The 16,288-nt window shown below is 40.2% G+C and overlaps 2 protein-coding genes and 1 non-coding gene across 3 annotated transcripts; 1 reads left to right on the top strand and 2 right to left on the bottom strand.

The window, feature by feature from the left end:
• The first annotated feature begins 52 nt into the window (after positions 1 to 52).
• Positions 53 to 9,951, top strand: chordc1b (cysteine and histidine-rich domain (CHORD) containing 1b). Its single transcript, XM_044042020.1, has 11 exons — positions 53 to 248; positions 4,316 to 4,365; positions 4,452 to 4,508; positions 4,668 to 4,810; positions 5,436 to 5,536; positions 5,796 to 5,854; positions 7,061 to 7,131; positions 7,409 to 7,514; positions 7,592 to 7,711; positions 7,810 to 7,872; positions 8,794 to 9,951. Exons 1-11 carry the CDS (start codon positions 185 to 187, stop codon positions 8,968 to 8,970), a joined length of 1,011 nt encoding a protein of 336 aa, XP_043897955.1. The 5' UTR covers positions 53 to 184; the 3' UTR covers positions 8,971 to 9,951.
• A 789-nt stretch (positions 9,952 to 10,740) lies between these two features.
• Positions 10,741 to 16,185, bottom strand: LOC122779548 (tyrosinase-like). The gene is made up of 5 exons (XM_044042019.1): positions 15,334 to 16,185; positions 14,828 to 15,044; positions 13,022 to 13,169; positions 12,753 to 12,934; positions 10,741 to 12,266 (listed from the first exon to the last, which is right to left on the bottom strand). Exons 1-5 carry the CDS (start codon positions 16,153 to 16,155, stop codon positions 12,007 to 12,009), a joined length of 1,629 nt encoding a protein of 542 aa, XP_043897954.1. The 5' UTR covers positions 16,156 to 16,185; the 3' UTR covers positions 10,741 to 12,006.
• trnae-cuc lies at positions 14,222 to 14,293 on the bottom strand. Its single transcript has one exon. It is a non-coding gene; the product is annotated as a tRNA-Glu (tRNA).
• Positions 16,186 to 16,288: the final 103 nt, after the last annotated feature.

Below are 16,288 nucleotides of genomic sequence, written 5' to 3'. Positions count from 1 at the left end.
CGAACACGACTATCTCCGATCTTTGCCGAGTGCATCCGAAACAGAACCCGGAAGTACTACCAGTGTAATTTGCAGCAGCAGTTCGGCAGCCGCGGTTTCTCGTGTGTCTCCTCCACACACACACGACCTCTTTAGCGGCTACTTTTAAACCTGACCAACACTTCAACCCATCCCACGGGTCACCATGTCTGTCTTGTGTTATAACAAGGGATGCGGACAGCGATTTGACCCAGAAAACAACCCAGACGGTGAGTAGTACTTGGGACAAACTATCTGTTAGCATGCTAACCTCTCAACATCTAGAAATTTCTGTAGCGGGCAGGGTGACTGGGCCCATGTCGATAACCTGTCGATAGCTCTCTGAACCCAACACCGTGTACACTTCATTCATTTATAACTGCTATAGTTGATAATAACACATGTAGTAAAATAACACATGTTCTCGCTGCTTTATTACTGTGCTGATAGCATGCTACGCTCGTGTTTAATTCAAGATGTTTGTAACCGGACCGTTGCAACGGGACATAGCAACGTCGGAAGCTGTTTTAAGTTGCAATGACGTTTTTAATTAAACATGAACAATCAGCATCACAGTTCTTAAACTGTGACTGTAACTGAGTGAGATAAACATGTTATTACATTGATCATTTTGACTGGCTACGAGCCTTATATTCCAATATTTCTTTACTGCACTGGTTGAAACACCCATTAATGTGGATTCACTTCTAGTCTATAGTCAATTCCACACTAAGCAGGGTGGGTGCTGGTCTTTGAAACAGGGTAAGCTCATTGCAGGCCCAGTTATTTATACATAAATTCTTCAAACAAAGCAACCAGAACAAGGAAACGATAAAGCAATGATTATGTAAAACTGAAATGCTGTAATAGTGTTTTTATTTACAGTGTTACCAAGCAAATAACACAACTACCAGCTATTTGTCTACAGACTTTCTTTACAAAATGCACACAGGACTGAGGCAGAGAAGGCTCCACACTCGTGTATGTTTCTGCAACGCTGTCAATCGAAAACGTGTTCCACCACTCAGACAGTTCCTTCACTCATCATGCAGAAGCTCAGCATCCGTGACCACCCATCCCCATTCACTTTCATGAAAGTTCCCTGGAAGTTACTTTTTTTGCCACATTTGTCCAATCACAGTTCCTTGAAGTTGAGCCTCAAGGGGTTTTAATGCAGATGCTGCCATGGGTATACGAAAATCACATTAGACAATCCATCATCTGTGATAAAGAGCTGATTCTGAACAAGTGTCATGTATTAACTGTGTTCTAGCCACACAATACGTATTTGATGACATTTTAGGGGAGCTTCCCTTGCTGTCTTAATCACACTGGAGACTGGTGCACGATTTACAGTACTGTAATGCAGTGTGGATGGAGAATGCCTTAGTTGCATTTGTAAGAGTTCACAGCAGGCCTGGCCATCACAGTGAGAATGCACAAAGCAGTTGGATTTTACCAGGTGGTGTAAAGTATTTGATCTGTAACTTTATTTGGATGCAAAATCAACAATAACAGACATGGAGTAAGTATGTAAAGTACATGTCTGAATGCTCCCTCTCTGACCTTAATGCATTCGATATAAAAACAAAACACATTCAGAGGTGGTTTGAGGATGCATGTGGCCCCACTATTGAGCTGCATGAATTAAATATGTCCTCAAGATGTATTAGAGACCGCCTCCTCATCTGATGTTTGATCCATGACAGTTTCATTTTTTTTTATATACTAAAAAAATGTTATATACTACAAGATGACACCTTGACTCAGTTTGCATGCACCTCCATGGTGACAGCAAAAGCTTTCTCAAAAATGAAGGTTTCAAGCTTTCAGAGTTGACTGTGCACTTAAAATGTATAGAGATTGAGCAATATATCACAGAACCTGACAGTCTGAATATGTCTGACCCATATAATCCCCCCAGGTGCTTTTTATGAGTATTGAAAGAGCCAGAGCAAACATTATTCCAGACTTGCTGTAATCCAACCTCGTCAGCTTTCTGATAAAATGTCCCTCATCCCCTACTCCAGAGAACACTCACACATTGAAGTTAAAGCATCTAAGACGAAAAAATATTTAAGTTAGTTATTGCTTATCATTATATTCTGTACCTGATATGAAATGATTATGTCATGAGCATTGCCTGTTGATTTCTATCACTTGTTGCTTTTGGCGCTTATCCAAATCTGCTGTCTCTCAGAATCTCCTGTTAGTCTCCTGAAGAATAACTTCTGCCAAAATGTATTGACAGTGATTGTCATATAGTTTCTTTTCTCTAATGGTTAAGAATTTTGATTCAATCCTCATCGCGTTTTCTCTCTTACTGTCACTCACACTCATACACAGAAACAGACATTTGTACAGTCATACTGTCTAAAGAAGAAGAATTGATCACAAGAATTATTCGTACAAAGTATATCAGGTGTCTTGACCAGCTTTTATTTGAAATTGTGAGACTTGTGATTTGTCCAAATCCTAGAGATGACTAAGACCAGTATTCAGTTTTCAAATTCATGGAGCCATCAAACGTTTACAGTGCGTGTTCCTGTTCAAGACAATAGCTCATTATGTGTTTGACAAACACATCCTCCAGACATTTGGTAAAGGCCATGGTCAAGATATACAGATCAGACAATGCGCTTTTTATTTTCTCACAGTTTAAGGTGGTTCAGTAACAAAACTACCAGGAAAATAACATGTGGTTTTCTAAAGTTGTGATACTTTAGTTCTTGATCTTGATTTTCTTAAGAGACTTTTTAATCTTAATATAATTTAACTCTAAGGGAAATAACATTGTCTTCTACTCCAGCGAGTCTCTTATTTTCATTTGTAAGATATGCCAGATACTCCATGCAGGAGTCGAGGCTAATCTCCATTTTAATAGGATGCCTCTTTTCATAACAGCAGAGTATATTATCATTACCTTCCTGTCTCAGATCTGTATCTATGGCATTTGCACAGACCGGCGACAGCGTGAGCTGCACTTGTTCGAGGAAAATGCTTCATTTATGTTGTCACCCTGTTAAATTTCTTTGTTCATGAAACAGTGATGTGTCTTTCAGGATTGCTGCCAGAAATGACATCGAAAACCCATGCTATACTTTTCATTTAAGGCAAATCTAAACTTATGCTTAAAAAATCTGATGCAACAAACATAAGTTGGATTAATATTTCCAGCCATTTGTCTCGTGCCCAATTTATGACTGCGTGTTTTGTTTTGCCTCACTTGCCAAGGACAAATGCAAATCATTTAATACATTTTAAATCAGAGGCAGTTTATATTTACATGAAACAGAACAATGGCCTATAAAAGCTACCCTTTTTTGTCCTTTTGAGTTGTGTGGTCTGACAAATCTGTAATACTTTTGTCTGTGATTGATCTCAGTATGTTTGAGTGTCTCTTCATTCATTTGCTGCTGATGCCCTACATTGTGGATCGTGCTACTCTTAACCATGCAGCTGTTTTGAAATTAAGTATTAAATAATCAAAGAGACTAAATTATGGTAGTATGATTTTTTTTTATTTTTTTTTTAATAAAATCTACACAGAACATTCTTATTTATGATGCTGCGTCCACACAAACAGCAAATGCTACTGGATAAGATGCAATAACCACCCTCTAAAGTTACTTTATCTTTATTTATTCAAGGTTTCAATTTGTATTTTAGTCTTAACAACACATTTGAAGGACAAGACACCACTAATTTTGAAAATGTCTGTGGCTGGTTTGCAGTTGTTGCTTCTCAAAATGCCGCATTTTGTTCTGTGTATAACTTTTAAATATAAAACAATACCTGTTCCATTCAAATGAGCTCAAACATTGTTGATTAAATCCATCAGCTCCACACAACTATATGTTTCTGAGATCATGTGTCGCAAACAGGAAGTGATTTGTTTTATGTCAAGACAGACAAACCCAGTCATTCCACAATTCAGGATAATGCTTCTTGCCCCCATCCGCCGCTTTGCTAAGTCATGTCTGATAGTATTGCTTGAGTCCATTTTCAAATGAAGGACACATCTTACAGATAATGTTACATTGTTTCTGATCACAAAGACCCAATGGAGGCAGAATAATAACTTCAGCAACACCAAAGAAATCATCAAAACGTACACACTGTAGCTTTAAGATGAAGCTGCTGGTCTTAATACACCAGGAATCTAGATTTAATTAAAAGTAACACAGAAAAGCTACAAGTCGGTACACGATCAAGTATTCAATGTTGGTGTTGTAACGCTGTTTACAATATTGCCACACATTTTTCCTCCTTTATCATCGTTGTTTTCTTTCCACAGACGGCTGCACCTATCACCCAGGTGTCCCTGTGTTCCACGATGCTTTGAAGGTAAGATGTCTGAAGAATGCGGCGTCAGCTCATTTTCTGTTGTCCTTTCTCCTGGTTTAAGTTAATTTCTGTTCAACTTCCTCCAGGGATGGTCCTGCTGCAAGAGGAGAACAACAGACTTCTCCGACTTCCTCAGCATCGCTGTAAGTCCCACCGCTTTTACTTCATCCTCTTTAATTCTACGTGGTCGCCTTTCCATTGTCTATTGTTTTCCTAAGTATCGGCTGCCACATTGACTGTGAATATGCTGGGCTGAGTTGTGTGTGTGGACTCATTGTTTGTGGACTGTTGTCTCCTCACAGGGCTGCACCAAAGGCCCCCATAACAAAGAGAAGCCTCCCGAGCCGGTGAAACCAGATGTGAAAGAGTCAGGCGACCAAAAACCAAAGTTTAATGAGTACATCATCTCTGCACCGAAGCCTCAGGAAGCGATACATAGACCAAGGTAATCGTCAAACCTTTTTGATCAATACTACAGGAATACCTTTAGCTCTTTTTGCATGAACAGTTTCCACATGTGAAAGCAGTCGGGGTTTTGTAGATATCAACATTTTCTAATTTGATTGATTTGGCATCTTTAAGATTACACAAATAAACAGACCTAAAGGAAAAAGCCTTTGTCCAATCAACACACCAGCAGGACTTTGACTTTCATTGGGTGTTTTTGCATTTCGGCTTCAAACTAAGACTGAAAGTCCCTGGGTTCGTATCCAATGCATAAAAAGATAGGTACGATTTTACGGACGTTAAATCAGAATGAAATCATCAAACAAATACGATCCACAGAACAGTCAGAGGTGTCTCTAGTCTTTTTCCCGCAGTACTTCTCCACATAGTTCAAAAGAGACTGGACTGCTGAAATTACTAATGAAGAGATTACTATTGAACTGTGAAAATCCTTTCATGTATTGGTCTTTAGCCCTTTGTGCCAGTCATACTTTTTTTACATAATTTTGCCAGTAATCTATTCCCCATTTAAAGTGCGTAGCAAGAAATAGTTTTAACTCGTCAAACCCTCTGTGTCTGTCGCCGTTGTCGTTTCAAAACTAACATGTTCGTCGCCATTTCAGTGCCGATGAACCGATGGTGAGATTGCAGCATAAAATTTCCCCGTCCCTGAAGCAGGCTCTGGAGAAGCTGAAGCTGACTGAAAATGCAGCCGAGAATAAAGGTGAGGACTTGACCCTTATCTTCCCTACATCTGTCTCCTCTTTCCTCCTCCGTCCACCTCCTGTAACGGGAGCAGGGAAGGTCATGTTGACAGCCGAAGTTAATGGATGGCCACTGGGAATTAGACCCCCCTCTGCCACTTCTGTCATTCACATCATGGCACTTGAGTAAAAGCTGACAGTGTGTCATGGCTGAATGCAATTTGTCTCGATGCTCCTCAAAGTTTGGTTGTCAGATTGTCTGTTTCTTTGTCTTTATAGAGGAGGACGGGGACGAGATCAAGATTGGAACATCGTGTAAAAACGGAGGGTGCACCAAAGTAGGTCATTGTGTGGAAAGAAGAAGTGCGACAAATTCTCATTTTGTTGAAATGTATCAAATTTTGTGAGACTTTGACTGCAGTACATTTAATATTTAAATGTTTTGAAGCAAATTCAATTCACGTACAGTTAAGACCAGACGGTTAATAAATTTTTTTGTTCTTCAGGCTCTCACAGGGGGACTGTGTGTTTAATGGCTTATATTCCCCGCACAGTTCCATTTATTCAATATTCACTTAGCACTTAAAAGTATCCATCATTTTATTTTAAATTAAAGATACTGAAACTTAGAGCCTAAAGAAACAAATCATATTAACCACAGAAAATAATCTGAGGGATTAAAAAAAGGTGTAATTAAATAGAAAATAAAAACAAATCATGTTTATTTAAGGTCCCAGAAGAAGATTAATGGAGGGTGGATTTGCTCTGTTACAGATTTATAGGTGTTTTATACTTAAGCTAGAAACAGAACTATTCCATTTTTCTTCATTCATAAAGTTTGCCTTAAAAATGACATCGTTTAAAGATATTGCTCCATACGCAAAAAACCTTAAATTATGCAGTAGTACAGTATATATTTCAGGCCTATATGTGGCGCTATAACACTGCCACACAAATGCACCAAAATGGAGAAGAAGGTATTACATGTCATGTCATTCAGCAGACGCTTTATTTTATTACTCTCGTAATCATAAAAACCTCAAGATTAGACCATAAATTGTGAGGGTAAAGTTTGCATTGATGGGTTTTAGAATAACTCTTAAGTTGGACTGTCACAACTTAAATTGTTTTGAGATGTTCTCATAAGGGTTGCTGAATTGAGTCCAACATATATATATATATATATATATATATATATATATATATATATATATATATATTAACTTTTTCAGCTTTTTTTTTCTCATGACCTTAAAAGGAGAAAGAAGTAGAATATATTTTTTCATACATCCCACTGTAGTGTTGAATTAATATTCTAAAATAGGCTTTAAGGATTAATAGGCAATATTCTGCCTGGCACTGTTCATCTAGAGAGATGACGGTTTAAAAGACGTAATGTAAGACCGGTCAGTTTCTAATAAATCACCGAGACTTTCTTAAGTTTGACGAGAGCTACATCCAAAATGAATGCCTCGTTGTATTATTGATAACACAAACTACTTCAACTTCAGTCTGAGCTACACTTATGTTGTTGTCGTCCTCAGAGTTTTGAAGGACCTGCAAGTGACTCTGAAGTGTGTATGTACCACGCTGGGTGTCCCATCTTCCATGAAGGGTGAGAACCTGGGATCCTTTTTTATTAAGCATTATTATTGTGGAAGAACGGAATATTGTGTCTTTGGTTTTCACGATTATTTATTTATTTATTTCTATGAAATAGTTGTGAAATAGTATAATTTTCTCTGTTACCGCTAAAAGAAGCGTGAAGGGCAACACAAGTATTTCCCTCTTGAAAAAGATTCCACTTCATGGTGTGTTTATATATCGCCTGTCTCGAGTGACAAGTTATTGACTGCTACAAATCCAGCTTGGGTGTGTGTCTGTGTCCCCAGGATGAAATACTGGAGCTGCTGCAAGAGGAAAACCTCCGACTTTAACACCTTCCTCTCTCAAGAAGGCTGCACCAAGGGAACACATTTATGGAAGAAAAAGGATACGGTAGGTGTGACCACTTCACAACAAGTGACTGTCTGCTTTTTTCACTCCACTTGAAATTGTCCGACATCTCCCTGCAGGGAAAGAAAGTGGTTCCATGTCGGTTCGACTGGCACCAGACCGGGTCGCAGGTCATCATCTCCATCTACGCCAAGAATGCCATCCCGGAGCTAAGCTACGTGGACGCTAACAGCACTACGGTGAGACGCATGATAATCTGTCGTGTGATCTTAATCTTTCATTGTGCTCTCTCTTTTTCTTTTTTTAACCTAACATATTTTTCTTTTTTCTGCTCCAGCTCAACATACACGTTTTATTTGAGGGAGACAAGGAATTTGAGCAGAAAATCAGCTTGTGGGGAGTAAGTACAGCATCACTTTGAACCCGATATAAAGAGTTGTATACTGTGTTTGTTTAACTTGTGTATATATACACTAGAGTGTGCACTTATTAGTCATCATAGTTAGTATTCATTAATCACTTTAACCTAACTTAAGTTGTTTTGCAAATTACATTTTCTGGAAATTGCCGTTCACACGGGATGAGAGTCTGTGTTCGGAGCAATAAAAAGACTTCGGCTTTGTCCACAACGCAAACTTTCCTCTGCAAACCTTTTTCTTTTCATTCTTTAAAAAGTTTTTCCGCACACAGAGTATTGCTCCAGATATGTCTCCGTGCACACGAAATCCCCCAAATGACATATTGAAGTAAATATGTAAGGCCTTATGTGTTATAATACTGCCACAGAAATGCACCAAAGTGTGCCGTGCACAAACTCCAAACACCAGCTCTGACATCATCGTTTTCCCAAAGTTACGCGTTGGTTGTAAACACGCGAGGGTGGTTTTCATTATTTTCCTGACGTTTCCACACAAGTTGACTCGGGGAAAATTTGCAAACAACTGCTTTGTCAAACTCAGCACCTTCTTGTACAATTTCCGTAAAATGTCAGGACTTGAGTGCCTGTCTGACAGCACCACTGAATATTCAACACTAATTGAATCATGGCTGCTCATAACTAAGTCTGTTTGCCAGACATCTGGCTTATCTGGGTATCGCATTATACCAAAATAACTATGCTGCTCTTGTTTTTCCTCCTCCTCACATTGGGTAAAAGTGAGAGGCAATCAATTTAGTTTGGGTTGTTTTTCTAGCCCCAAGCTGAAGATAAGAAAATAATTGGAAGAGCTTATTGGTTGGATATTTTTTGTGTCTGTGGCTTTTCACGAACTCCCCCTTTAACCAGTTACTTCCTTCGACACACTCCCTCTTTTCCTTGTAGGTTATAGATGTGAGTCAAAGTAAAGTGAACATGATGGCAGCCAAGATCGAGGTCGCCATGAGGAAATCCGAGGCCATGTTTTGGGCCCGCCTGGACCTTCCTCCGCCGGTCCCCCCGCCTAAGGAGAACAAGGAGGAGAGTGAAGAGTCCGATAGTGAAGATGAAGAGGATTCATAAGGATTTACAGTAGAAAAACTTAACATTCTCCACCTTTCGTTCAATCCAAGGCCGCATAGTCCAATACTTGGAACTTTGGCCTCTTCTCCTCTCTAGATTTTTGCCAGTTTTTCTCTATCACTTCAATATCTTGTACCTCATTCATTGTTGTTTGTTTGATAATCAAAGGAAACAAATATTTTTACAACAGATTTTCATGTAATGAGTTCATAAGAGGACCCTTGACCTTCGTGAACAGCACCCAGTCGAGTGTGACCATGTTAAATTTTACACCCATAAAGCCTCTCATGTCAGCTGCTCACCCCGAAGGACCACAGTTGTGACCGTTCTTCTGTTTGATTCCATTTCTTTTCATTTAGTTTCTTTTCTTCGTCCTTGCCTTGATTTTCACACACGTTTTCATTCCATCCTTTGTCTCCATTCGTTGTGTAAATGATCGTATAATTTTGTCCACTCGTGTCACATCATGATATCTGCCTGTGTCTGTGCAACGACGAAGCTGCACCGTGTCTGTGCAATGACGAAGCTGCACCGTGTCGTCAGAGTAGCACATTTAAATTTCTAAAATGGCCACGCTTAGAATAATAAAATTCGATTTATTCTGAATAAAAAGTGTTATAATAATTACACTGGACTATCAAACCTAGAAATTAGATATTTGTCACACCTGCACTGACTGTACTACCTTTTTTTTTTTGTCCACAGTCAAATTGTACATTTTTCTCCAGATTTTTAAGAGTTATAGATACTGTATGTTTTAAGGTTTTGTCTCAAATGATCAATGCAATATTTGTCCCCAATTCTTTTGTCAACGCATAACAGCAGCATTTTTATAATGAGAATGTTTACTGTAATGTTGCAGAAAGGCATCTGAATACAAAGTATTCTGAGCAAAGTACTGTGTTGTGAAATGAAACGATGCTATTCGCGACAGCATGTGTCGAGGCTTGGAATGCATGAAATAAATTTGGCTGAATGAGACCACGGCACAAGGGTGAAGTCTCATTAGAAATCCCATTTTTCTAACCACAAACAAAGTTTTGGTGTCAAACTTTTATAATTGGGGTGAACGTATGTGAAGGCCGACATGCCCTGCGGTGAATATTCCCAACGCAGTCGTGCGGTAACGCCACACGAACACAGAGACAGTGTTTCTGAGAAGCTAACACCAGAAGCTTCCAACCGTTGGGACCTTGAGAACTGAAATGGCACTAGTGAAATGAGTTGATGTGACCTTTCAAGTGAAGGTTTTGAAACCAAACTGGGGATTTCGGTGACTTTTACAAAGGTTGAAAGTTGTTTTTTTTTAAGGAATACGTGACTCAGGATTGAATATTGAACTAAACCCTGATGTGGCTTTGTGTCAGACCTTGGTAAGGAGACATTATCACCTCATTCTCTTTCCAAACACATAAAATAACAATGAAATACGGCTCAGTCGACTCACATATTGGAGTATGTGATGCCTATTCTGAAGGACAGTGGTATGCATCGATATGCATTTGCTTCAGCATAAATACCCAAGTATAGTATCATTAAATCACATGTTCTTCACAGATAATAGCACCGTTAAAGGCCCAGTGTTTAACATTCAGGAGGGTTTATTGGCAACATTTTAATAAAGTTCCCGTTTGTACACAGGTGTAATCACGTTAAAACAAGCAATGTTTGCTTTTCGTAGCCTTAAAATAAGGTAATAATGGTTCAACAGCAGCCAGGAGGGGTTTGTGTTTTTGAAGCACCTTTAAACAAATGTACAGTACATTAAAGATTCCCACTGGTAAAAAAAACAAAACAACAACAACTTTAAATTCAAATTTAAATTGGGTTGAGCCAATTTCTTCTGCTCTATACAGCGATATGTTTGTAGACATTCATACTTTTTAAAACCAGGAACAGCACTTCTAAATGATTGATTCATTGACTCCTAACACTTGTGTTACAGAATACATGGCATCTATTTTGCAGGGTTCCCACACCTTGGTTGACATCGCCTACAAAGATGTTTCAAGGGCTTTCCAGGACGAATTCCCTCAGATTCAAGGACCGAATTTGCTGACATGGTTTAAAGATGGGAGGACAACTTGTACGAGCGGCTTCGTCCATGGCGTCCACTGTTATTGATTTGCTGCACGTTCTGCATCGGGACAAGTGATTGTCCTTGGTATCTTGGGTAAGCCAGTCTTTGTAATTTTCTTAAGTGAGCCAGAAATCTTGGAATTTGCATTTTCCAGGCATCACGTCATTTGCTGTCTCTTGCTTAACGTTGTTCGCCGTGGAACCTCATGTCAACGGCGGGGAGAGACAGTGGACACCGCTTGTTCTACGTAGGCCTAGTCAACGTATGAAACAGTAGGTGGCATGTAGAACCTGATAATGTAATAAATCCCCGATAGTGTAATAAAAATTTGCACTTGAGTCCACTGAAAATGTAATAAAACCTGATAATGTAATAACTTCCCGATAATGTAATAAAGTGCATTTCCCAATAATGTAATACACTTTTTACCAGTAATGTAATAGTATTACATTAACGGGAGGTTATTACATTATCAGGTTATCCTTCATTTCGCAGGTCCTGATAATGTAATAATTCCCCAATATTGTAATAATTTAACAGCAGACCACCCGTTACTTGGGTTCAAGTGGTGATACTGTATAAGCAACACAAGCTCGACAGCTCTAGCGCCACCAACAGGACAAAGTTGGACATACATGCCAAGTTTGGTTTGGATAAATGAGAACCTTGCAGAGCTATAAGCTAAATCCCCCCAGAGGTCAAAGGTCACCAAATGATGATGTCATGAATCTATGTACCAAGTTTGGTTAAAATATGTTAAAGGCTTGCAGAGAAATTGGCTTACTTCCTGTTTTATTACATTATCGGGGTTATGACATTATCAGGGATTTATTACATTATCAGGTTCTACAATAACGAACAAGGGAGACGTTTACCTAAATATCACTAATAAGCACTTTTAAATTTTTATTTAGGGTGATTTAGTTCAGATTTGGCTCGAACATGCATTCCTGGTATCACATAGATGTTTGGTAGTTTCGGTAGTCGTCTCCCACATTGTCTTTGGTCAAGATAAGTGGCTGTCTTTCTGAAAAAAGGTCCTTCCGAGTCTTCTTTTTAGGCCACAGCGAACCTCGGAGTCTGTGTTTGGCGGCGAGAGTGGCAGCAGCGACTCCCACTGCTACAATCCCGCCTACAAGCGCTGCGAGCAGCATCCAGGGCCACACGTCCTGCAGCTCCTCCAGGTACGGACGCATGGACTCTGCCAGTCTCTGGTCTGGAGAGAACAGGAAGGTGAGGGAAACATTAAAGGTGATGAACCAAAATCTGCACAGGTTACATTTAGGACGGATGAAAAACATCCTATATATCGCATGCTTCACTATGCACGGACTGTAAAAACTAAATAAAAATCAGCAAAAGTATTTTAGCTGAGTCATTTTTGGGCTGTTTATTTCTTCTTTTTGGGGGGAACAATATTTGTTACACAGTTGGAGAACTATATCTTTGAAATGACTGAATTATCGGTAGATACTCGAGTTTATGATATCGGTATCGTCCCATCCCTCGTGACGGTATTATCCTTTAATATTCATCTGTGAAACATAAGGAACTATTGTTCTGTGTTTTGACTGTGGGGTAGTTATTTAGTATGCAGAGGGAGATTGGGGTGGAAAAAAAGATCAACACAGATAATGGAAAATAGTAAATGGAAAAAAAAAATGAAAATAGGAAACTCTCCACTATACCGAAATGAACTTACTGGCATTCAGCAGGGAGGAGTATTCGTATCCAAGGTCCTTGCTGGAAACAAAGTATTCTCGATTTCTGTGCAGGGGCAGGAAGGGCACCATGTGATATTCACTGTTGTGCCCGATAGGAGCGTCAGAGTCCGGATACTGGGATGGAGACGGCCTGTGCCTCCTGAGCCACTGCTCATAAATGCTTCAGTGAGAGAAAAGGAAAGCGAATGCAGCGATTACTGTGTAAATGCGGCTCTTTTGTATCTCCTGTGTACTTGCCCTCTCTTACCTGTCGACATAAGCATGGTGGAGGATGAATATGGGGTCATTTGCCGAGCCCTGCACCGACGACATCGAGCCATTCATGAATACGTGCACAGCAGCGTGCATGCCCAGACGAGAACTGCTCCCAAAGCCGGTCTGAGGATCCCCGAATCCTGCAAGATAAGATTCATTCTTATTCCACTTAAAAATATTTTTTAGTATTTTTTAGCTTTACTATTTTAAGTGAGTTGTGATCATTTATTTTCCTTTTTGAAGCTATATGAGATTAAAATCATACAAATATACCTTTACGTCATTGTGAAACAGGTTCATACATTTACCACATTCGTCTCCCCATACCAGAATAAAACTATAAAATATATTTGTCCTGCATTTTCATGCCACTTTTCCATGAAAGGTGTTAATTATAAATACGTAAATATCTTAATAATAATAATTCAAGTATTCAGTATTCTTATTGTATTGTTCATTCTATTCCTGTTTTGTATTTGCATTTATATATACCTTACTCTCTCTTTTTTAGTCTTTTTATTGCCTAGATCAATAATGTCAATCCTGATTTAATCTAATCTCAATAAGAATCATTTACTGTTATTTTCGTCAATCAGCTATCAGACCTAATTTCCTCAATAGATACCCTGGGACGTACTAAAAGCCTCTGAAGCTGTAGTATATTAGAAGCAGCACTTTTTCTGGACACTTTTGTGGTGACATTCAATCAATTATTGATAAAAAAAACCAACAACACGTTTTTAGTTTTTACTTCAGTTTCCCCTCTATATAAACTGAATGTTTACAGACTTGTCATCTTTGTGTCATCATCTGCACCATTAGTGCAGCTCAGGGATTGTAAACAGATACTGGTTAGACTTTGCATGCGCTAAATCTAACCAGTATCGGCTGTATTGGCCCAGTAAACCCAAATAATTTCATAGATAATCTGATCAACAAGTTTGTATTTATCCTTCTATTTGTTGAAATAGATCATGTCATTTTTTAATGTTAATAGCGTTCCTTTTTGTTACTTTTTAAACGACTCTACAGTTTATACATATCCTAATAATATAGACTTGTGTTGTCAGAGAGTATCAGGCCATAATGTTACACTTTCAAGGACATTCACTTAGAAAACGGTATATATGTTTAGTTACCCGTACCAGTTGATACATACAAGTAAGTATAAGTTCAGTCGGAAAAACAGATGTTCCCTGACCGGGAATCGAACCCGGGCCGCGGCGGTGAGAGCGCCGAATCCTAACCACTAGACCACCAGGGAGCACATGAGCGACAGTGTACATATTGACTTCATATGGATGGTGAGTAAACATTTTGTAAACGTTAAAAACTTTGCGTTTCTTTTGTAGGATCAGCCATACACATAGTCATTTGATTTTGAACCGCATACGCGTTGCTCCGCTGTTTATGTGCGCAAAGTAGCGCGTAGAGCGGTTGTTATCCACTGCTGTTGCTAACAGTAGCTAGCTCACCGGCGTCTCCGACTTCTAAGCTTCAATGCGGTGAACTCGGGGAGTGACGTCACTCCAAGTTCCGTCTTCCGAGTAAGTACTATTTCTACAATTACCAGATTTCTGCTATTACCAGAATTTCACTGTTAAATTATTTTTTTTATACAGGAAAATACTGCTAAATTGTGAATAACTCAGTAACCGACTGTGAAAATACAGCAGAATTTGCTGTAAATATACACAGTATATAAAATGGCATATTATTTGTCATATCTTATTAAATCGTAGTATGATATCCTAATGTATAATGTCTTATCATGTGTCTTATGTCGACTCTCTCTGACCTTCCATAGTGTTCCTGAAGCTCATGTTAGCGCTGCGGTCCATGGCTCCAGTGTCATAGTCGGTCAGACTGAGCGTGAACTCCACGTCATCCGAAGTCGGTAATCGTTCCGCCAAATTGCGGTTGTGGTTTCCAGGGTTACGACGCACTGGTCCTTCTTGTGTTGTGTCACACAGCACGCCTCTCTCGTTGTACTCCTCTGCTCGGGAACACAAGACCTGCAGATGTGCAAACACACAAAAAAAGGAGCCAAAAATAAGTAAAAACTGAATAAAACAAAAATAGAGAAAGCATTCGGAGAACTGTTCACTTTCACTCATAATTCATCAACATATAAAAGGATTAAAGGGTGGAATTGCACAAAATGAGCTAAAACTTCACTCCGCCATGGGAAAACCATGGGAATATTTTACAGGTTAATAATCAATTAATCGGCCGAACGATTAAACGGCGTACCTCTCAAACAGAAACACGCTGTCAGGCAAGTAAAATAAGTTGAATTATTACCTTCCAGGACGAGAAGACTGATCCAGGACTGAGTAGATTGGCGTCCTGCGGGCTCCGGGCCCCCATCAGCTCGTCTGTGCACACGTCGCAGTCCTGCGCGTCCCTCCAGTCCCAGTATGGTATAGTGAAGCTCGTGTCTCCGGTCAGCTTCCTGATCTCATGCTCCCAGTGCAGCAGGTAGACGCGGTGCCAGGGCAGAAACGCAGGCGCCCAGTGCGCAAAATCCACGTCGGTCCACACGTTTCCCGGCGGCCCCAGGAGCGCGCTGCGGGACACGTAGTAATGCATCCACACAAAAACATCATACACGGACACATCGGCGAATATCGGGTTGGAGCCGTTTTCCATCTGTGCGTACGTGGCCGTGGCCACAACATAGTCCTGGCTGACTGTCTGTTTGGCCAAGTTCAGGTAAGAAACCAGTCTGATCCTCTCTGACCTGGACAGGTGGAAGATGTTCCTCCTGAGAGACTCTCTCCTCTCACTGCAGTCTGCGCCAAAGTAGCCAAACGTACAGTCCGCGCAGTTGAAACCCATGAAGTTCCCTGCGCACTGGCAAGTGCGGTTGTAGAAAACCAGAGGCCACTTCTCTCTGTCGTCCAGCCCGGAGAAAGGGTACTGCGGCCCGTCGGGCTGCTCCGGCACCTCCACATCCTCACACTGGCCTCGGCCTGAGTTGACTCCACAGGGCGAGTCGTCCCCTTCCCAAGCCGGGCAGCACTCCTTGGTGCGCAGGGCCTCCTGCGTGACGCACAGACGCGGGAACTGTTGATGGCTCGGAACGAAATAGAGCATGAAACTAATTATAATCAGTGAATACATTTCAAGGGTAGGTTTTACTTTAAGACGGCGAGAAATCAGCCATACTTGTAAGAACTCATGTGATTTGTCACGCTTAAATACTGCATATTTCTACATGCACCCCCTCCCTCCTCCTCCTCCTCCTCCTCTTTGA

The sequence above is a fragment of the Solea senegalensis genome, linkage group LG13 (genome assembly GCF_019176455.1).
Source record: "Solea senegalensis isolate Sse05_10M linkage group LG13, IFAPA_SoseM_1, whole genome shotgun sequence".
NCBI classification, from domain to species: domain Eukaryota; kingdom Metazoa; phylum Chordata; class Actinopteri; order Pleuronectiformes; family Soleidae; genus Solea; species Solea senegalensis.
This window is presented reverse-complemented; position numbering and strand designations above follow the sequence as displayed.

Bases quoted from the DNA above. Each gene is read 5' to 3' on its own strand.
- chordc1b (XM_044042020.1), top strand. From the start codon at position 185: ATGTCTGTCTTGTGTTATAACAAGGGATGCGGACAGCGATTTGACCCA. The intron at 5,537-5,795 runs GTGAGGACTTGA...TTGTCTTTATAG, and splicing joins AAATGCAGCCGAGAATAAAG to AGGAGGACGGGGACGAGATC. The intron at 7,873-8,793 runs GTAAGTACAGCA...TTTTCCTTGTAG, and splicing joins AGAAAATCAGCTTGTGGGGA to GTTATAGATGTGAGTCAAAG.
- LOC122779548 (XM_044042019.1), bottom strand. From the start codon at position 16,155: ATGTATTCACTGATTATAATTAGTTTCATGCTCTATTTCGTTCCGAGC. The intron at 13,170-14,827 runs GTCAGAGAGAGT...CTTATCTTGCAG, and splicing joins CTTCAGGAACACTATGGAAG to GATTCGGGGATCCTCAGACC. The intron at 12,267-12,752 runs GTAAGTTCATTT...TGTTCTCTCCAG, and splicing joins CTCCTCCCTGCTGAATGCCA to ACCAGAGACTGGCAGAGTCC.